Raw genomic sequence first — 22,659 nt, forward strand, 5'->3', positions numbered from 1 at the left:
AAAGCACTACAGAACTTTCTAGATGAGAATGCAGCATAATCTCCCCTAAAGTTGAAATCAACGGGTCAAACCCTTCTTTTAGAGCATGCACCCTATGAAGCATGCAGATTTAATTTTCCCCATGATAGCCCCCCGTGTTATCAAAGGTTTATGCCTGTTTCTTTTCTTTGGTTTTTAAATACACAGTGTACTCATGACAGCAAATCAAAGCTGTTAGTGGCATCAAACAGGTAGAATTGATGCCGGGAACAGGGCCACTGCAAATTTTATTAAGTCTGCAATCACTGAGAGCACAGCACACGTTGGGGGTTTAAATACCTCTCTCTGTGGCATTTGTCATATTAAGAGCTGCAGCATAAACAAAGGAAAAAGCAAATCAAATGTATGTAAACATTTCTAGATGCAGTAAGGAAGTCTGATCTCTAGGAAAGAAGACAGCCAGAAGTCTAAAACATTTTTGAAAACAGTCCTGATCTCTTAGAGTGAGATCTCTTGCCATTTGCCTCTGGGACATCCTATGTGTGTATTTGTTTTGGTCTTTTAGAATTCTACTTATCTTATATACTGCATATGTTTGCCAAAAATCTTCAACAACAGCAACAAAAGCCTCCAATAGACCAGGTCATCCCTAAGGATACATGGTGAAGCTTTTCAGATTGCAGAGAAAGGGACTGACAGCAATAAAGTGCCCTGTTCAGTGTTGGGAAACTCTTGCTCTGGAGCCGATTAAGTTTGCCAAATGCCTCACCTTCCCTCCTCCTGACTCCCCAAAATGCCTCTCCCAATTGTGGAGGCATGGGTCTATTTTTGAGGCCCCCTGCAAATAAGGAGTTGTTTAAACATTAGAGGAGCCTACTATAACCCTCTATGTAGAAGGGTTCTGTTCTCTTCTTGGTCTGCTTCTAGGGCTCTCATTTGCAGCTTTATACTGATGCCAAGCCACCTCTTCCCACTGGTGATCTCTGACAGAGAACCCTTGGTTCTAGCCTCTCTTCTGCCTAATCTTTTCCTTAATGGCTTAAAGCTCCAAGAGGAAACAAGGCAATAATAGAAAATGCAATTAGCAGGGAGCCCAGTCCATTCCAACATCCATCTATTTTAATTTGGGTCTCAAGGATTCTACACTCAACCAGTTTCTATACACAAAGCAGGATTCGTCTGAATGTGATATTTACAGAATGTATAAGATCCACCCTCAGCTCCAAATAAATAAATCATTTCATTAATAATTAGGGCAAAGGATATAAGGGAAGCATAAGGGAAATATGTAAGAATATAAGGGAAATATAAGAAAATTAGATATTTGTAGTTTTCTTTAATGGATCCTTTCCAACGATTAAAAAACTCAGAACAATGTTCTTTCTTTCTATAAAAAGAATAATTACATTATCATATTAGAAGTGTTTAATTTCTGTGGTGTAGTGTTTATGAAACATTTTTTAAGGGAGAATATCTGTCTCGTCAAAATTGGAAAAGTAAAATAAGAATCTGGTACTTCAGAGGTCATTCAAAGCCTCCCCTGATGGCAGCCTCTCCTTGAAAACTTCAGCTCTACCACTCAGATCATCACACTCCATGGTGGTATCGCCCTGCCACTGAGTACTCTGGAGTACTGAGTACTTCGGAGTACTCAGGAGAAAACTGTTTCAGTTAAAGACACATAGGAGAAACAGTAGGGATCATTCTTTGGATGCGTACATGCCTAAGGTAGAACATGAAGTAGATTGGCAAAAGAGACAACGCTGTCCCTTGACTTAGAAGAGAATTCCTTCCATAGGTCCCTGAGAAGTCACTTTGTCTCTTTTCAACCAAACAAAACTAATGCAGCAAGTATCATTGTTCAGGGCCGGCGGGGGGATGGGGACTACATAGAATTATGCTGCTGAAAATGATGTTTTTACCTCTGTGAGGAACTAATTAAAAGAAATGATCTCAAACAGAAGGAACATTTCTAGTTAAGTATAAGGAAATCTTTCTGAGCCAATATGATTGATTTATCTTTGTTTTATAATTGTATATTCATTCTCATATCTGGAGACAGCTAAGGAACCACCGTAGCTAGGGGGCAGAAGCCACAAACAAGGTATGATTGCCTTTAAGCTGGGTAAGACAAATCTCAATTTCAGATATATTAAAATGCATAATAAAGAAACAAAATTTTAGCCGATGCTTATTGTAAGAAACCAATGACTGTGAGATTCACTCCAAATATGGTAAAATATTTAAAAATGAACATTTAGAAAATGAAATTTTCTATGAAAGATGACATACAGATTTCTCTGGCCCTCATTTATCCTGCCATGAGGCCTATCCTAAAGCCCACTGTCACAGAGGTACCCGAGAGAGGGGTTAACATTTCCAGAGGGAGAGCCTCCACAGTTGTGAGATTGACAGCTCTTTTCTGCATTCCAGGTGACTATGGAATTTGGGAAACCGGAGATTTCCCTGCCAATGGCAAATCAGTATAGCTATATAGTTCTCACCCAGAAGTGCTTCACTTTTCTATGTGAACTTACTGTTATGTTACTTTATGAGTCAATAACACCTCACCAAGTGTAGAACATAGTCACTGAGAAATCAGAACCCATATGGAATTTTACTTTGGATCCTCCAAGCCACTACAGAATCATAAATTCCAGGTTTCTGCCCATAATCAAGAAAGAAGAGTCAAACGAGAAGAGAATTCACCAGTAGCTGCCACTCTCTGAACCTTTTCACTTCCCACTCCATCTAAGTGGCTCCCTTACTTCCTCAACTTACTGTCTTTATGGGTTAATTCCCTCCCTAAGGAAATGGCAGCTTCCGTGTTCTGTTTATCATGATCCCACCCTGAACGTTCTTCAGCCAATAGGCAAGAGTTGTGAATATCTAATCAACATAGGGATAGATTGCCTTTGACAAAACTTTTCCCATCCCTGAGTTTGTTCTAGAGCAGAATGGAGCAACAGAACTACAAAAATAATATGTAAAACCAATGAACAGAAAGGTTGATGTCACTTGATTAAAATAGTATAATATTTAGAAGGAGTCATTTTTTCCAAAGCATAAATACAAGCATTAATTCCTCCTCATTATAAAGGTCTCTTTATAAAAGTTCAGAAAGTATAAAGCTATATAAAGTATATGATGGAAGGTTACCAACCCCCACATGTAATTCTATATGCAGAGATGATGACTATTAACAATTTGGCATTTATACTCCAGTGTATAATATATAACATACTGTTCTTTAACTTACTTTTTCACTTATGAACACATTAATATTTCTAATGGGTTAATATTTCTAAAGAAATAGGATAGTGCCTTGTACATGTTAAGCACTATGTAAGTATTAATTAAATTACTACTAATAAAAACAGCAAATAATTATATCGTGCTTACTGTGTGCCAGTATTAATTCATGTAATCATTGCAAAAACCTAAGAGGTAGGTCCTATTTTTACCCCTGTTTTAGAGATGAGGAAAATGAGATTCAGAGACAGGAAACAGACCCAAGTCACATATATGGTGGAAAGTCTTAGAAATTAATACATATAGATCAATCTCATCCTTTTTAATGGTCACATGGAATTTCATCACATATTATGTCAGTCTCCTATTGATGCAAATTTAAATTATTTAAAAAAATTTACTATTATAAACAACTTTGTGATAATCTTGAGTATATACTTCTGTAAATAATTCCCTTAGATAAATTTTTAGAAGTTAAATTATTGAGACAAATCTATGCACATTTTAAAGTTTGATGGTTATTAAAAACAAAAAACCAAAAACATATCCACTAGGCTACACCAAATTATAAGAATAATTGCAAGTGCTGGTTTCCCACACCCTGTCTATTGTTGTTATTCTAATTGATGTTCTTTGTAAGTAATCTGTCTTTTCTTTAATAATTAACATCACCTTTTTGTGTTTGGTTCATTATGTATTTGGTTCATTATACTGTGTCTGGGTGTGCAAGTATTTCTATATCTGCTCTTTATTTTTACTGTTGGGACTTGGTGTACATCTCATACTTGAAGATTTAAGTTTTCATCAATTTTGGCAAGTTCTCAGGCATCATGCTTTTGAGTATAGCTTCTTTTACATTTCTCTATTCTCTCTTTCTATAATTTACATCCTTAATTATTTCTTTTTTTATCCTTAATTATTTCTTAAATTCAATTTCATCTTTCCCATCTCTCTGCACTGAATTCTTAATTCTGAAGAGCTGACTTCTAATGTGTGAATTATCTCTTTATCTCTAATATACCATTATTCAACAACTGAATTTTAATTTTAACCATTATATTTTTCATTTGTTAAAATTATATTTAATTCTTTATCAGAACTGCCTTTCTTCTTCCTAATGTATTTTACTTTTTTGTTGTTCCTCCTTTTGTGTCTTTAGTTTAAACATATTTATTTTAGAGTATCTATTATATTGTGTTGTTAATCGAATTTCCTGGGGTTTAAATCACTTTGTATATTGTGTCAGCTAATTCTCACTCAAGGCAGGTTGTTTCCTGTGGATGCGATAATTTTGTATTGTGAACTCATCCTCAGTGTGGCTTTACCTATGAAAACCCTATGTAACCTGTGTAAGGTGTTTCTTTTTTCAGCTTTTTTGTTGTTAAATTTTTGACCAGGGACTAATTTAAAAAATTTTTCTTTTAAAGTATGGTTTATTTACAATATTGTATTAGTTTCAGGTGTACAGCAAAGTGATTCAGTTTTTTTTCAGATTATATTTCATTACAGGTTATTACAAGATATTGAATATAATTCCCTGTGCTATACAGTGAATCCTTGTTGCTTATCTATTTTATGTATTCTTTTGTATCTGTTAATCCCATATTCCTAATTTGTCCCTCCCTCTCTCCCTCTCCTTTTTGGTAACCATAAGTTCGTTTTCTGTGTCTGTGAATCTGTTTCTGTTGTGTATGTAGACTGATTTGTATTATTTTTTAGATTCCACATGTCTTTCCACATATTTGTCTTTTTCTGAATGATTTACTTCACTAAGTACAATATCATCTAGGCCCATGCATGTTGCTGCAAATGACAATATTTCACTTTTTTTATAGCCAGGTAATGTTCCGTTTTATATATACCACATCTTCTTAAGCCAGTCATTTGTTTATGGGCACTTGGGTTGTTTCCATGTCTTGGCTATTGTAAATAGTGCTGCATTGGGGTGCATGTGTCTTTTTGAATTAGAGTTTTCATTTTTTCTGGATATATGCCCAGGAATGGGATTGCTAGATCATATGGTAGCTCTATTTTTAGTTTTTTAAGGAACCTTCATACTGTCTTCCATAGTGGCTGTATCAATTTACATTCCCACCAACAGTGTAGGTGGGTTCCCTTTTCTCCACACCCTCTCTAATTTATTATTTGTAGACTTTCTGATAATAGACATTCTGACCAGTATGAAGTGATACCTCATTTTGGTTTTGATTTGCATTTCTCTATTAATTAGCAATATTGAGCATCTTTTCATGTGCCTGTTGGCCATCTCTATGTCTTTTTTGGAAGACCTGGGACTAATTTTTTTTTTTTTTTTTTTTTTAACTTTGGGATTTATTTATTTATGGCTGTGTTGGGTCTTCGTTTCTGTGCGAGGGCTTCCTCTAGCTGCGGCAAGCGGGGGTCACTCTTCATCGCGGCGCGCGGGCCTCTCATTATCGTGGCCTCTCTTGTTGCGGAGCACAGGCTCCAGACGCGCAGGCTCAGTAGTTGTGGCTCACGGGCCTAGTTGCTCCGCGGCATGTGGGATCTTCCCAGACCAGGGCTCGAACCCGTGTCCCCTGCACTGGCAGGCAGATTCTCAACCACTGCGCCACCAGGGAAGCCCATGGGACTAATTTTTATGTTAATTTCTCCAACTGGGGATTCCCAGACTGGCTGTGCTGGTAGCATGAATTCAAAACCAAATCTAATTGAGATACAGTCCTGAATGTTGGCTATTCATTCATAAGAACACTTGTTTTTTCTTCTTATGAAGAGAAAGACAAGCCTCTGTGTTGTCTTTCTATGCCAACGGGTAGAATTTTTCTGGCCTATCTTTTCACTTCAGTGGTTCTCAGCTTTATACAGGGTATCAGAGCTAACTTCCACTTCACAGGGACCCAAGACCTTGACTTTTTCCCTTTAAGAGTCTTAAAACCAATCTTCTACATTATAGAAATGGGCGCTTGTCTCATTACGTGGAGGACAATTCCCAACCAGCTCATGATCTTACTGCTCTGCTTTTCCAATTTCTATTCATTCCTGACTTCTGAATATTTACATTTTTTTCCTTATGAGTTATACAACTAACCCGGCATTTCTGGCTGTTTGTAGTAGGAAGATTTTCATATTATCTTGTTGGCCGTGTTGCTGGAGTTCTAAGTGTTTAATCCCAGGTTTGTGTATTTAGTACATAAAGATTCCATGAGTCATCATTTCAAGCATTCTCTTACAATAGTCACAAATCCTTTGCCCTCTTTTCTTTCCTGGCAAAACTCCAATGCTTATATCTTGCCTGCTTTCTACTTATTCCAACTTATACCTGTACTGCTGAGCAACCCTGTGGGAAAACCTGCAATGAAGCAAATTGATGCCACTCTGTATTTATAGTACTCTTCTCTGCTAAAATCTGAGTGTTGCCCAGCAAGCCTAGTTTCCCTGTGAGTCATCTCCCCCATTCCCCACAGCTATTTTAAAACCTTTCCACTCTCTTCATCCCTCTGCCCCCCTTTACAGACATATTTTCAGAAGATAACCTTACTTCCTACTTCCTAGAGGAAATAGAGCCCATCAGAACAGAGCTTTCTCAAATTCCATCTGCCCAACTTATGAACTCATTTATACTGGCATACACCTCTTTTCTCCTTCTTCCTATTACAAGGAAGGAAGTTTCTTCTTCCTGTCTAAGTAATCATATAATTGACCACTGAAGCTGGGATATTTTTGAAAGTAAAAGAAGGACTCTATTAATAATTATTCCAGGACAACAGGTGTAAGCCAGAACTGTCCTGGGCAAACTGGGACATGCGGTCACCCCCTATATAAAGTTTATTGCTGAATACATCTCTTTCGCCTTCCCAAGCACCACAGTCCCTTGAATATTCCACCTCTCTCCTGTATATTCAAATTTTCCTTCTCTCTGGGTTCCTTCTCGTTAATATTTTAACACTGTCCATGTTTTTTCTTAAACGTTTCAATCTTTTAAAAAGAGAAATCGTGCAAAACCATACTTCCTATGTGCCAAAGATGCCTCCAACTACTGCTAACTTTTTTGACTCATCCCTTTTCTCTGCCAAATTTATCGGAAAAAATTGTCTACATACACTGTCTCTCTTTCTTTCAGTTCCTGTTCTCCTTCATTCACAGAATTCTGGCTTCTTCCCCATCCCCATTCTGACACTACTCTTGACAATGTCACACATGATTCTCTCGTTTTTTAGTAGAACAGACAGTATTCAGTGTTACCCCATTTCTTAGGTGCCTCTATCTGTGCAGCCTTGAGTGAATTAGTTATCCTGTGTGTTCCTCGGTTTCCTAAAATGGTACAATTATAGGCCCTTCCTCAGTGACTGTTAGTGAAAATTAAAATAAAATAATACATGTAAAGCATTTAGGATTTTAAAATGTTAGCCATCCCGTTGCTCATCCTTTTCGAAAAACATCCATGTTTGGTCATGGTTGAGTTAGATGGTTCCATCAGTAATTTTGCATGCCACTGTTTGAATCTTTTAAGGCAAGGCGGCAGGGTAGAATATCTTTACATTGCCATTCCGGAGACCCGGCCGCCTGAGGATGGCAATCTAGAAAGGGAGCTAGCTTTACTTCTGTGTCCAAGGGTGTTTCTTTCATGTTTGTTATGGCTGCTAAGATTTAGCAAACACACTGTACTAAATCCATAACCTGGCATGCTTAACCTCATTAGAAGCTCACAATGTCAGACAAACCATATCTTTCCCTGACATACCTATTTGCCCTCAGTGTAGCCCCACATCAAATAGCACTTACAGGGCTCTCATTCTGATTTTCTCAAACTAATTTGCAGAGTTACCGATATAATACATAGCAAATGGTCATCTGTCCTAACTGACCATGGCCAGCTTCATCTTTAGCCCTCACCATTGCCAAGACAGCAGGCATTTGAAGGCACATTGGGATTCTTCCAGTGACTTCTTAGTTGCTTTTTCACCTGCTCTGAGTTGTTGGTTGAATTGGCCCTTCCTTTAAAATAGGTCATGTTTGCATTATATCTTGTGGACATGCCTCAACTATTTCTTTAGGTGGAAGCCAATTTTTCAGAGCTTCAATAGCCAAAGCAGATTTGCTGCAAAATTTATGTTCTAATAGCAATAATTATAGTTGATACCATTTACTAAATGCATATTATATACCAGCAGCTGTGCTAAGCATGTCACATATTTTCGTGTATATTGACTAATAAGGATTAGAATGGAGTAGAAATAGACATGCGTGCTAAAATGAGCATCTTACCTACCGGTAGAGTAACTTTAAATGATATTATGAGCTCTCAGTACTAGCAATTTTAATAAAATCTCTAGCATATATTAATTATTAACACAATGAACATGATCTTTTCAGTGTTTGGAAGAAAGGAGAGTGTTCAGTTTTACTGATAGGCATGATACAAAACTAAATGGCAAGGCAAGACCAAACTGTGTAATTGAACTCCAACTAATGAGATCTGTGATAATTTTCTCTAGGCCAAAGCTAAAGCAAATGGTTTCAATATCTTTGAAGACAGTAACCTAAACAATCAGTATTTGATGTTATAATTCAGTGGGCTCGTATTTCATACCTTGAAGAGGAAAATATTTATGATATTGTACACAAATGGATAACATTGGTTCTGTATCCCTCCACATATAGTTCAAGGAAGCACTGGATCTAGGCAGACATTCATTGTGTCTGAAAGTGGAACTGAGTGTGTTTGTATGTTTAGTTAATTTTCACTCAATAAGTTACATCAGGTGGTTTTTGCATTCTGAGCTTTAAATAGCATTGATAATTTAAAAGATATTAAATTCTAGCAGCTGTGCTAAAAATATATTCTTTTTACATCTGACAACCACTATTCCCTCCAACCTCATTCCTTTCCATGAACAGTTAATTGAAATGAGATCATTAAAGCTGTGAGAAGAAGGTCTAGCTAGGAAATAAAGATAATCTTAAAGGAGCTAATAGAAAACTGTATGATTGAGAAGGAAGAAATGTAGGAAAGGGTCGATTTTGGCCTAAGAGAAGGGTGACATCAAAGTAAGCTATGGGAAAACTGTGAATTCTTCCCCAGCTGAACTATAATTTGTGCCAGTGTGTGATAATCACTTTATCAATCAGATAACAGAAAAGCAGAAAAGGAAGTGATAATTCTTATAGTCAACATTTGCTGAGTTTTACAAAGGGTCAGACACTCTGCTAAATACTACCAGTAACTTATCTCATTGAATACTCACAACAAACCCCACTTTGCAGATAAGAAAACTGAGAGCCAGAGAGGTTAATTCTAAGGCCTGTAACAGGAGGAGCTGGGAAGTTTTGCACTCAGTTTACTCACCTCGTATAGGCATGCTGGTAGTTTCTATTTTTAAGCAAAATATGTTATAATTTTAGGTCAAGAAGGAGCTGAGGACCAAATGTATAGAATCCCTAGCTCGATCTGGATTCTGATTTCTCAGTGAAGATATTTCACAACCAGTTGTTGGATTAATTGCCTTTAAAGGAACACTTTAAAAAACGGAAAATATTTTGACAATGTAACTCATAGAAGTAGGACCATTTGGGGTTATACATTTTGAGCCAGTATTATATTTTTCTCAACCCTTTGTGACAATACAATTGGAAAGAGGTTACTTTTTTTCATTTCTTTTTGATACATTTTTAAGACACGTCTTTTATGCTGAAAAAAGATAAAATGAATATCTTCAAATTTATAAACAAGGGAGAATTGTCCAAGCCAAGAAGACGTTCTAAAACGGTATCCTATTGTTTTAGTATTATAGTGACTTTAGTCGGTTTTGGTTAATTGATGGGCTATACATGGAATATGACCTGTTATACAAAGGAACTTTTTTTTTTCTCTTTTCAGTTTTTTGAGTGTTGACCTCACGGTCTAATATCTGGAATAAATGAGGGAAATGAACTACCTACTGCCTCTCTGTTTTGCAGGCTGAAATACAGCCTTCACAGTAGAGCGTGAGGCCCTCTGCTAGCACTGTAATGGGAAGGAACGCAGCTCCTTACCCTCAACTTCCAGCTTCGCCAACTTGGAATATGCCGTCCCGAGGCTGTTTTTTGCCACACATCGATAATTTCCGGCATCTTCCTTTTGCACATTATGAATCCTTAAACTCCCGGATTCAAGAACCGCAGTGCGGGAGTTTTCCTGCCAGGGATAGGGACATGAATTAAAAATGGCCATGGGTCTGTCAAGGACACATTTACTATATTTCATCTCGTCATCACTATCAATCTTATCAAAAATATTATTTTAACATTTATTTGGCATTTATTATGGGTAACATACAATAATAAATGAGATAGTATAAGATTACCAAAATTAATTTTAATAACAATGCCATAAGATATAGTTATTTTTATTTTCTTTCATTATATGAGGACCCCAAGGCTTATTGAATGTCCTACAACAACAAGCCTTATTTTAGGAGTTTATTTGATATCTAAAAAAGTCACATCCAGGTCTGTTTGATTAAAAGCTTTGCTTTTAACAGCCATGCTTACTGCCTATATGGTATCCTTAGGGGAATATATGTCCTTTGAAAAGTTGGAAAATTCTACAGATAATACAAAAATTGGTCTTTATAGTTAAAATGTTACATCTATCTTCTCTCTGGGGACTCTAAATTCAGTAGTGTATATAGAGCCACCCTCTGCTTTTATTGTAGAAAATATTTATAACAAAAGGAAAGCCAGAGAATTATATAGATTACCATAAAAAATGAAAATTATTTGCTTTATTTTAAATAAAACAAAGCTAATTGATATTATGTTTTATTTCAATTAATTGACATATACCAACACCTATGTATTCTCCATGGAATACTCTGAGTACAGTAATATGAAAAACATAATGTCTTTGACCTCACTTAGTTCACAGTTAGTAGCTTATACAAGGATGGAAAGAGACGATGGTGATGCAGTATAGTAATTTATCAATAAATGTAGGTATAAGATACAAAGCAGTACAAAATAAGCATGTGAATAATGCATTTCAAGTTTGACTGTGTGATTGAGCTTGTTGTCAAGGTGGTTTGTTCACCAGTCTTGAGTCTTGATGCTCTAACTTCACTCCAGAATGTTCTCATTCCTTTTCTTCCAAACCTTATTTCTCTCTCTCCTCCCAGAAACTATTTGTCAGGTCTAAAGCTTGGAGCTTAGTTCCATTTTTTAAATCTCTTGAGTCTCAAAGATTCAATGTTGAAAAATAAATGATTCAAATACCAACCAACAAAAAGACTGTAGCTTTGCTCTGTTTTGCCTCCTTTGTCATCCTTAACGCTACTGGTTCCTATCTCTTTTTTCCCCTACTCAGCCCCAACTGGAATGCCTTACAGTTTGCATATATGGGAACAGAAATATTAAAGTTTGGTTAAATGTTGTACATGGAAAAAAGTTTATACTAAGTTTATAAGTGTGTGACTGAGTTTGCAAAGGATTGTTGTGTTTGAAAATGTGTTGTATATACATGTTTTAACATAACAATCACTTACCCTGAGAGCACTGTCCCCCTTGATCCACGACACTGATGGTTTGGGATTGCCCATTGTAGTACATGGTAGAACTGCCTTTAATCCTTCTATTATTTTTACGTTTATGGGAGGACGAGTTATTTTAGGTTCTAAAGGGGAATGAAGGTTAAAAATTAAAAAGCAATATGGCTTTATTAAACTTAGAGTTTCTAAGTTTATGTTTAATTATAAATATACATTAAAAATATTCTTAGGCTTATTATAATACAGAATTTGCCAAATGCTAAGACATGTTTTTAGTGGCTATCAAACAGAAATCATTTTTGAAAATTTAGGTTATCTCTTATCTTATCTGAAAAATCAGTTCATAAAACATATTAGGAGTTTAAAATTATCATAGTATTCTTCACTTTAAAAATAGTTAATAAAAAGTTGATTAAAATAAACTGACACCATAACAATTCAACATTACATAATTCATAGCAACAGACATGAAAACATATGAAAGTAAAGTTTTGATATAAGTTTTATTTGTATAATTCTGAGTTATGACCTACTTTCCCTTTGGTTTCCATCTTAATTTGACTATTAAGTTTTATGATTAAAAATTAGATACATTTATCCTCTAGAAAATAAATCAAATGTTACTATATTTGTAATCAGAGAAATTCTGTAATACAATTCAGAGTAACTCTACTCTGCAAAGCCAGCTTGTGTATACTGCTCTGTGAAACACTCCTAAATTAATTTTTTCAGAAGAAATAGTTTATGTCAGTTAATTTTTATTCTCCAATATTGAGCTTTCAGAGGAAGACATTATTAAATCTAATGCATAGAAGTATTGACAAGTTCAGGATGCCAGTTATTTTACTATTTGGAACATTCATAAAATAATGAAAACTACATTTATTTCCTAAAGAATCTTATGTTACAGATACAAAACAGAAGACTGTCTTTGCAGGAGAGACTACTGAGAAATAGATGCATTTTATTTCTTTCAGGTCATGTGCCATAATCAATTTGTTACTTTGACATAGAAGAGCAGGAAATAAGGATTTTTGCCCTTCTACTTCAATTGTGTGTGTGTGTGTGTGTGTGTGTGTGTGTGTGTGTGTTGGAGGGACATGGTTTGGTGGTGGTTATAAGTGATATTTGCGAAGACTGCATGGTCTATTGATTTTTAATCTAGCCATTTATTGCCATTTAGAGGTGGTATGATCCTGCAGTGTGGCAAAGATACAAGAGAGGCTTTAAACATGTTATAGGAAAATATCAACGTTGTCACTTTGTCTGCGATCTAAAGCATACAATGCTCATTCTCATCAATGACAGTGAATACCTACATTTAGATAATGACTAGGCACCTCAATTGTGAGTTGAGTTGTCATACAGCTATTGGCAAAAGCTTAGCTTAGGAGTTGATACACCTGTGATATAGTCAAAGAGAGTATTATTCATTCCTTCCATTGGGCCCCCTGAACTGATCCCTGTGGCAAACCTGAGTTTGTCACAGATAATGTCTTAGGCAAAAAACCTTTGCTTAAAGCAAATAACTCCTGTCTTCTCAATGAAATGTCTTTGTCATCTGTTGGTGAGAGGTCAGGAGAACCTTTGCGGGCAATTGAATATAAAGATAATTGGAATGAACTGAGTGTTGACGTGGAGTCATGGATTCCCCACCCTAAGGGAGCATGATTCAGGTGGAGCCATGAGCCCTGACTAATCAGAACTGGTCATCTTGTTGAAGTGGGATGCTGGAAGTGTCCTGCTATGCCAAGACTGAACCCTTAGTTGTTGGACCATAAGGAATCTGGGGGAGGGAACTCCCGAAGGAGGTCTGAGGGTAGTTGGAGTAGCGATGGGGGTGGAGACCTTGAGGGTCTCATGAAACAGCTCTTTAGCAAGCAGTGTGGAAGCATTCCAAAATTTTAACAGTTGGGATGGCCACACCAGTGTATACCCACCTGAATGGGTGAGCTTTCCTAAGGAGAGAGTGGAGAAAAGAAGAGGAGAGAAGAAAAAAAGAGGATTTAGGATAGAACCAAAATCAAGAACATTTAGTGCCAGAAAAGTATGAGCAGTATTCAAAGGAAAAGTAGTACCACAAAGTAGTGAAGTACTTAAATGTACTCTGTCTTTGGAATCACACCTTCATTCTTCAGCAAAAGAGAACATCCCAACTTCCTTACTTGGTGTTCTTACTGCCCCACATGCTGAAAGAAAGCCTGCTTGTGGGTACATCCCAACCTATTTACCCTCAGAACCCCCAGATCAGCTTTCCCACGATGTCCCACTAGCCCCACTACATACCTATTATAGTTAATCTCGGACAGCATTTATAAGTATGATCAAACATAAAAGATTAAGAGACATGTGAGAACAACCATGAACATGAAGAAAGAGAATCAAAATAAAATCAAAACTTAGCCTGAAGAAAACAAAAATAAAGCAGGTGAAAGAAGAAAATGCTTTTTAAAAAATGCATTAATAGTATCCTTAGATGAGTGAATATTGCATCATACACATACAGTTGGCTATGAAAAAAATCAGTCAGAGAAAAAATAATACCTAGAAATTAAAAATACGGGTTTTTAAGATCAAAGTACAGAATATAAGGTCAGAATAGCAGAATGGTCATACTGAAGACCAAATTCATGATATAGAAGGAAAAGCCAAATAAATCTCCTAGAAAGTAGAATATCAAGACAGATATGTAGGAAATATGAGGAGAAAAAATTGGAGTGCAAAATAAAGACTTTCAGCCACACAAACATTCAGAAAATACATCTCACGTGCTCACACTGAAAAGAAGCAGCAAACAACTTCCTCCAGCAAAACAATAACAATAAAACCAAAAGATAAAAGATGTAAGAAATAGTGATAAAATCAACAACAAAAACTCATAATAAACATTCCGGGTGGAACTGGATTCCACCGTGCTTTGTATGGTGCCAATATGCATGTTTCTGTGATTTTTCCCATCAGTAGTGTGACGTCAGAGAGGAGAAAATAAAGGTTACTTCATTACAAGGTTGAGAGTTTGCAAGCGGCAGGTGCTATAGCACAGGGGGTCATGAGATTTGAGGATGCTGGTAAGGGCTGCGTGATGATGCCATGCTAGGTAGGAGAGAGAACTAAGTGAAGAGAGAATTGAATGAAGTGCCCATTGGGGGTCGATGGAACAGAGACCCCCCCCCCCAATGGAGTTAAGGGCAGGAGAACATGACCATGATGGTGACGGTATGGAGTGGGAGGAAGGGTGTGAGAGAGCTAGACTCTGTTCTTAGCTGAGAAAGAGACAGATGGAGTTTATGCCTTCTGTTTGGAGGCAAATCATGAGTGTGGGAAACTACTTTCCTCATCGGACAGAGCTGGAAATAGAAATGTCCATGTTTAGGATGTGACCTACTGGGGTTTAAGATTTGAAATACAGTCCATTTCCTGGGGGTGACAAGGTCATAGATTGGGTAGACTGATACAGAGGTAAGGCAAACATCACTGGACTTGTGAAGGTCAAGGAGCTATAGGATGAAGTGAACAGTAGCTCTGAATCATGGCTGTTGAAATCCCTTAGGATAATGGCAGGAGTAGGAATGGATAGAAATTTAATAAATCTGGAATCAAAATCTTTGAGAAATATGGGAGAGGACCTAGAAGTGAGTAGCTGACTTGATGAATAGAGTTAGAGAGAGTGTCAAAATGGCAAAAGCCCTCATGAGAGGAAAGGTTTTGCACAGGAATACAAAATGTAATGGCTTAAAAGCCGCAATGAAACATCAGTACATGCTAGCCTTGTTGACATGAAGTGGGGAAGAAATAGCCTCCCTTTCAGCAGAAACGTCACTCAAGTTTGGAAAGTCTCTCAAGAATATCAAGTTTGAAACAAGGCAAAAGGGTAGAAGAAGTGTCTGCAAAGAGGTTTTAGATTAAAAGGGTGTTTGGTTGTAATGAAACTGTTTTGAAGGTATGGGGTAAAGATTCTAAAGGGAAGTTCCTGGTGAAAGATGTTAGGGTGGCGCAAATAAAGAGACATATAAAGGCATGAAAGTGGGAGACGGTAGAGAACAATGAGGCTTGCCTGTAGGATGGTGGTTGATGGCAGGAATAAGAGGTGTGGAACTGTCTCAAGGTTGTGATTTGAACTTGAACTTGTCTGGCTGCCTGAACATACAGGTATGCGGGAGGCTCTATTTACTGCCTGCTTCAAAATGTACCAAGTCAGCTTTGAAATCAATGGATGATTCTCTTTCCTACTCACTCATCTTCACTTGCAGAGCTCCACAACTCTCGGCAGCTCCTCCCACGCCATTGTTGGCTATGCAGCAGTAAATGCCGTCATCGCTGTCTTCCACGCTCAGGATGGTGAGGAGCTGACCGTTCTCCCGAATGCTGTACCGGGTGTCAAAGAGCCTGTGGGTCGCAGAGGATTATGGCAGGTTAGGGCCCCATCTGTGATTTTTTGGCTATGATTAAATGATCAAACAGATGACTTACCAATGGAGGAAGTAGACTAAAGGTAAGAGGAAATTCCATTGAGTTCTGAATAATAGAATAAGCTTATTTGGGAACTGAAAGCTAACATTATATTCTAATCTCTCCTAGGCTCCAATAATCAAAGCAGTGCTGAGTCCTTCAAAAATAACTTCAAAAGGTGATGTCTATTGATGAGACCAAACATAAAATTTATTTAGGAAAATATATCATTACCCAAGATATGAGTTCTGTCCCATATTTACTGGGAAGTAGCAGCTAGATAATGAGAGCACACACACACACACATAAGTGCAACTAGCAGAAAGGGATAAACAGATACTCACTACTGTATATAAAACAGATAAACAGCAAGGACCTGCTGTATAGCACAGGGAAATATATTCAATATCTTATAATAACCTATAAGGGAAAAGAATCTGAAAAAGAGCATGTGTGTGTATGTATATATGAACCGAATCTCTTTGCTGTACACCTGAAACTAATACATTGTAAATCAACTATACCTCAGTTTTAAAAAATGGAAAAAAAAGAAAGAGTTAAATATTTATAGAAGTAACTACCACTTAACTATTTGTTCATTCATTAATCAAATGTTTGTTGAGTGCCTAACAAGTGCCAGGCACAGTTCTAGTTCCTTGGGATACATAAGGAAGCAAAAAAGGTTCAAACTGTAAAAATACAGGTTTTACATATATTATCTCACTAAATGACATGCAATGTGAATGTTGAGAAGGGAATTAGGACAAAAGAAAGAAATTTGAGAGGAAGCGTCAACCTAAAAGTGAGTTTTATGACCAAATATTCTTTATGCTAAATCTGTATATTAGGCAGAGTAAAGCATCCCACCCCCAGCAAAGATCCATGTCTGAATCCCCAGAACCTGTGATGAATATGTTACCTTACATGGCAAAAGGGATTTTGCAGATGTCAAGGATCTTAAAATAGAGTATCCTGGATTATCCAGAGGGACCCAGTGTAATCATTAGGGTCCTTAAAAGATGGAAGAGGAAAGCAGGAGGATCAGAGGATGAGATGTGATGGTGGAGGCCGAGTATGGGGTGACACAGCTGCTGGCTTTCAAAATGCAGGAAGGGGCCAAGGAGCACAGGCAGCTCCGAGAAGCTAGGGAAGGCAAGAAATCAGACTTTCCTCTGGAGTCTCCAGAAAGCATGCAGCCCCGCCAACACCTGGATTTTCGCCCAAAGAGCCCTATTTCAGACTTCTGAACTCCGAAACTGGGAGATAATAAATTTGTGTTGTTTCAAGCCACGAAATGCACAATAAATTTGTGTTGTTTCAAGCCACGAAGTGTGCGGTAATTTGTTACAGTAGAAATGGAAAAAACTAACACGACATGAAAACAAAAACTGTAAAGGGAATGGATTTTTGATTTTTCTAATTCAATGGGTGGCTCCCATCACACACTGATCTTAAAGAGGAAAAAAGGGATGTAGTAATTTTTGGTCTAATGTGACTAAGGATAATATAATCATTGGGTAGTTCATTAAATCACAAAATAACTGAGGATAGCCATGATATTCACTCTCATGTAATTTTTGCTTTGTTTTTGTTTTTTGCTATGTATAAGGTTTCATGGAAAATATGAATATTGGAATATCTTACAGATGTGCTTGTGGACCAAGAGTCCAGCTACTCTGTGAAATATAAACTTCCAAGATTTATAATCTGTTGTATCACTGCTGCTTAATTCAAGTACATAAATTGCTTTTGGATTGTGAGGGACACAAGTATTTATAACTTTCAAAATATAAATTGTTCTTCTTTTTTATTGAAGTATACTTGATTTACAATATTATATTAGTTTCAGGTGTACATAGCATAGTGATTCAGTATTTTTATAGATTATACTCCCTTAAAAGTTATTACAAGATAATGGCTATGATTCCCTGTGCTATACAATATATTCTTGTTGCTCATCTATTTTCTACATAGTAGTATGTATCTCTTAATCTCATAAGCCTAATTTGCCCCTCCCCCATCCCTCTCCCCTTTGGTAACCACTAGTTTGTTTTCTATGTGAATCTGTTTCTGTTTTGCATATACATTCGTTTGTATTAATTTTTAGATTCCATATGTAGGTGGTATCATACAGTATTTGTTGTTCCCCATCTGACTTATTTCACTAAGCATAATATTCTCTAAGTCCATACATGCTGCTGCAAATGGCAGAATTTCATTCTTTTTTATGGCTAAGATTCCATTCTAAATATATACCACATCTTCTTTACCCATTCATCTGTTATGGACACATGGGTTGCTTCCATATCTTGGCTATTGTAAATAGTACTGCTATGAATTTGGGATGCATATATCTTTTCAAATTAGTGTTGTCATTTTTTCTGGATATATACCCCAGAGTGGAATTGCTGGATCATATAATACTTCTATTTTTAGCTTTTTGAGGAGCCTCCGTACTGTTTTACATAGAGGCCACACCACTTACATTCCCACCAGTAGTGTACAAGGGTTTCATTTTCTGCACATCCTCTCCAATATTTGTTATTTGTAGACTTTTTGATGATAGCCGACTGGTGTAAGGTGATATCTTATTGTTGTTTTCCTCTAATAATTAGTGATGTTGAGCATCTTTTTATGTGCCTGTTGGTCATCTGTATGTCTTCTTTGGAAGGATGTCTATTCAGGCCTTTTACCCATATTTTGATTGGGTTGTTTGTGTTTTTTTGATACTGAGTTGTATGAGCTGTTTATATATTTTGGATATTAACCCCTTACTGGTCATATCATTCGCAAATATTTTCTCCCATTCTGCAAGTTGTCTTTTTGTTTCGTTGGTGTTTTCCCTTGCTGTGCAAAAGCTTTCAAGTTTAATTAGGTCCTATTTGTTTATTTTTGCTTTTATTTCTTTTGCCTTAGGAGACAGATTCAAAAACATATTGCTATGATTTATGTCAAAGAGAAATTTTTCAGAACTGTTTCAGATTTATAGAAAAATTGGAAAGGTAGTATAGAGAATTCACATATACCCCCTACATCCAGTTTCCCACATCTTAGATAAGTATGGTACATTTGTTACAGGTAATGAATCACCATTGATACATTATTAACTAAAGTCATAGTTTATTCAGATTTGATTTGGTTTTACCTAATGTCTTTTTCTGTTGCATAATCTCTTCCAGGATACTACATTTAATTTATTTGTCTCATTTCCTTAGGCTCCTTCTAGCTTTGACATTTTCTATGACTTTCCTTGCTTTTGATGACTTGGCAGTTTTGAAGAGTACTGGTCAAATATTTTGTAGGATGCTCCTCTATTGGAATTTGTCATATGCTTTTATCATGATTAAATTGGGTTTATAGCTTTTGGGAGGAAGATCACAAAGGTAGAGTGCCATTTCATCACATCATAACAAGGGTACTACTATCAATATAATTTCTCACTATTGATACTGACCTTTATCACCTAGCTGAGGTAGTGCTTGTCAAGTATCTCCTGTGTAAAGTTATTCATTATTCCTCAAGAAGCACTCAGTTGTATTTTCAAAACATAATTTCCTCCTATTTCACATATCCTTTGACTAACAAGTATCTGTACCTGTTGCTCCATTTATTTCTTATTTATTTGTAACATATTTTTGCCATACAATAAAGGGAAGATTTAAATTTATTAAAAGTAATTTTATTCATAGTATTATAAGCCAAGTTAGAATATTTATGGTTTCCTGAACCAGACTTATAATGTTGATTTTCTTTGCATGATTTGAAAAAAACTCATTGATTGTCCATTTCTTCATCTACTTATAATATTGGGAGATAAACACATGAGAGGATTATAGGGCAATATTTTTCAAAGTTATTTGACAATGTAGGCAACAAACTTCCTTCTTGGACAAGTTAAAAGATGATGATGGGGAGAGTAGTCTTTGAATATTGACTTTTGAATACTGAATGCTATCTAACAACTATTATAATTTCAAAGTAGAGAAGAATATAAATAATATCTCAGTATATAAGCAACAATAATATATTACATCATGTTGTAATGTAATATAAAACTATTTATAACTTCTACTGTAATAGTGTCACAGGTACTTTATTACCACTGTTATTCATGATGTATATTAAATGAGGTTTTCCTGTATTGTTTAGGAATAGTCAATTTTATTATAGAAGACAAAGACATAAGATGGATAAAACTCATAAAAAGTGTTACGCATATAAATTGTAAAGCTAATAACTTATGAGATATTGGTAAAATGACTTGTAAGTAGAGATAAAAAGTAAGCTACTGACTTATGAAATATAGGCAGAATTGATAAATTGTGTTGAATATAGGTAGTAAATACAATTGCAACCTACTAAAGATAGATGGAATAAATTAAAACTATGATGGAACAAAGAAGAGCGTTATTTATGGTAGGAAGAGATGGAAAGACAAGTTCATAATTCTGCCACCTCTAGACTGACAACTTTGTCACCTTGAAAACAACCACCCACTGGTGATATGCAGTATGGCCCCATTATGGTCCCATGAGCTGTATCCAGGAAACAGTTAAAATCCATGGCTGTTGAGCAGGCTAATTGGCAAGCTCCGGCCAGGTATATTTATCCCTGCATCCCTCCAACAGGGCAAATATATATCATTGGCTTAAGGAACCCGCCACCTGTGGGCCCTTGCTCAACCTCAACTCTGTTTCTTGTAAGAACACCACAGTGGGGACATCTGAAGCACAGGGAAGAGAGACTGGACATACAAACATTAAGTAAACCAAGATTCCTAAGTATATTAACTTGCCCTATTTCTTTCCCCTTGTTTCCATCTATGTATTTTATTTTTTTTAACATCTTTATTGGAGTATAATTGCTTTACAATGTTTTCTTAGTTTCTGCTGTATAACAAAGTGAATCAGCAATATGTATACATATATCCCCATATCCCCTCCCTCTTGCATCTCCCTCCCACCCTCCCTATCCCACCCCTCTAGGTGGTCACAAAGCAGCGAGCTGATCTCCCCGTGTGATGCAGTTGCTTCCCACTAGCTACCTATTTTACATTTGGTGGTGTATATATGTCAATGCTACTCTCTCACTTCGTCCCAGCTTACCCTTCCCCCTCCCTGTGTCCTCAAGTCCATTCTCTACATCTGTGTCTTTATTCCTGTCCTTTCCCTAGGTTCATCAGAACCATTATTCTTTTTTTTTTTTTAGATTCCATATATATGTGTTAGCATATGGTATTTGTTTTCCTCTTTCTGACTTACTTCACTCTGTATGACAGACACTAGGTCTATCCACCTCACTACAAATAACTCAATTTCATTTCTTTTTATGGCTGAGTAATATTCCATTGTATATATGTGCCACATCTTCTTTATCCATTCATCTGTCAATGGACACCTAGGTTGCTTCCATGTCCTGGCTATTGTAAATAGTGCTGCAATGAACATTGGTACATGACTCTTTTTGAATTATGGTTTTCTCAGGGTATATGCCCAGAAGTGGGATTGCTGGGTTGTATGGTAGTTCTATTTTTAGTTTTTTAAGGAACCTCCATACTGTTCTCCATAGTGTCTGTATCAATTTACATTCCCACCAACAGTGCAAGAGGGTTCCCTTTTCTCCACACCCTCTCCAGCATTTATTGTTTGTAGATTTTTTGATGATGGCCATTCTGACTGGTGTGAGGTGATACCTCATTGTAGTTTTGATTTGCATTTCTCTAATGATTAGTGATGTTGAGCATCCTTTCATGTGTTTGTTGGCAATCTGTATATCTTCTTTGGAGAAATGTCTATTTAGGTCTTCTGCCCATTTTTGGATTGGGTTGTTTGTTTTTTTGTTATTGAGCTGCATGAGCTGCTTGTATATTTTGGAGATTAATCCTTTGTTAGTTGCTTCATCTGCAAATATCTTCTACCATTCTGAAGGTTGTCTTTTCATCTTGTTTATGGTTTCCTTTGCTGTGCAAAAGCTTTTAAGTTTCATTAGGTCCCATTTGTTTATTTTTGTTTTTATTTCCATTTCTCTAGGAGGTGGATAAAAATGTTCTTGCTGTGATTTATGTCAGAGAGTGTTCTTCCTATGTTTTCCTCTAAGAGCTTTATAGTGTCTGGCCTTACATTTAGGTCTTCAATCCATTTTGAGTTTATTTTTGTGCATGGTGTTAGGGAATGTTCTAATTTCATTCTTTTCCATGTAGCTGTCCAGTTTTCCCAGCACCCCTTATTGAAGAGGCTGTCTTTTCTCCACTGTATATTCTTGCCTCCGTTATCAAAGATAAGGTGACCATATATGTGTGGGTTTATCTCTGGGCTTTCTATCCTGTTCCATTGATCTATATTTCTGTTTTTGTGCCAGTACCATACTGTCTTGATTACTGTAGCTCTGTAGTATAGTCTGAAGTCAGGGAGCCTGATTCCTCCTGCTCCATTTTTCTTTGTCAAGATTGCTTTGGCTATTCGGGGTCTTTTGTGTT

General features: G+C 36.5%; 1 protein-coding gene across 3 annotated transcripts in view; it reads right to left on the bottom strand.

Annotated features, from left to right (window-relative positions):
* The window catches only part of MUSK (muscle associated receptor tyrosine kinase), a 106,589-nt gene that overhangs the window by 58,561 nt on the left and 25,369 nt on the right, over positions 1–22,659 (bottom strand). For 2 of the 3 annotated variants that reach the window (XM_082469271.1, XM_082469270.1), the window contains exons 3-5: positions 15,970–16,121; positions 11,733–11,860; positions 10,246–10,387 (exon numbers count right to left, since the gene is read on the bottom strand). In XM_082469271.1, the coding sequence (XP_082325397.1) occupies positions 10,246–10,387; positions 11,733–11,860; positions 15,970–16,121 (422 nt within the window). Of the gene's footprint in view, positions 1–318; positions 349–10,245; positions 10,388–11,732; positions 11,861–15,969; positions 16,122–22,659 lie in introns of all 3 variants that reach the window. The other variant, XM_082469269.1, reaches the window with a different exon arrangement.

This window comes from Balaenoptera physalus (genome assembly GCF_965194825.1).
Source record: "Balaenoptera physalus genome assembly, chromosome: 7".
Classification (NCBI taxonomy): domain Eukaryota; kingdom Metazoa; phylum Chordata; class Mammalia; order Artiodactyla; family Balaenopteridae; genus Balaenoptera; species Balaenoptera physalus.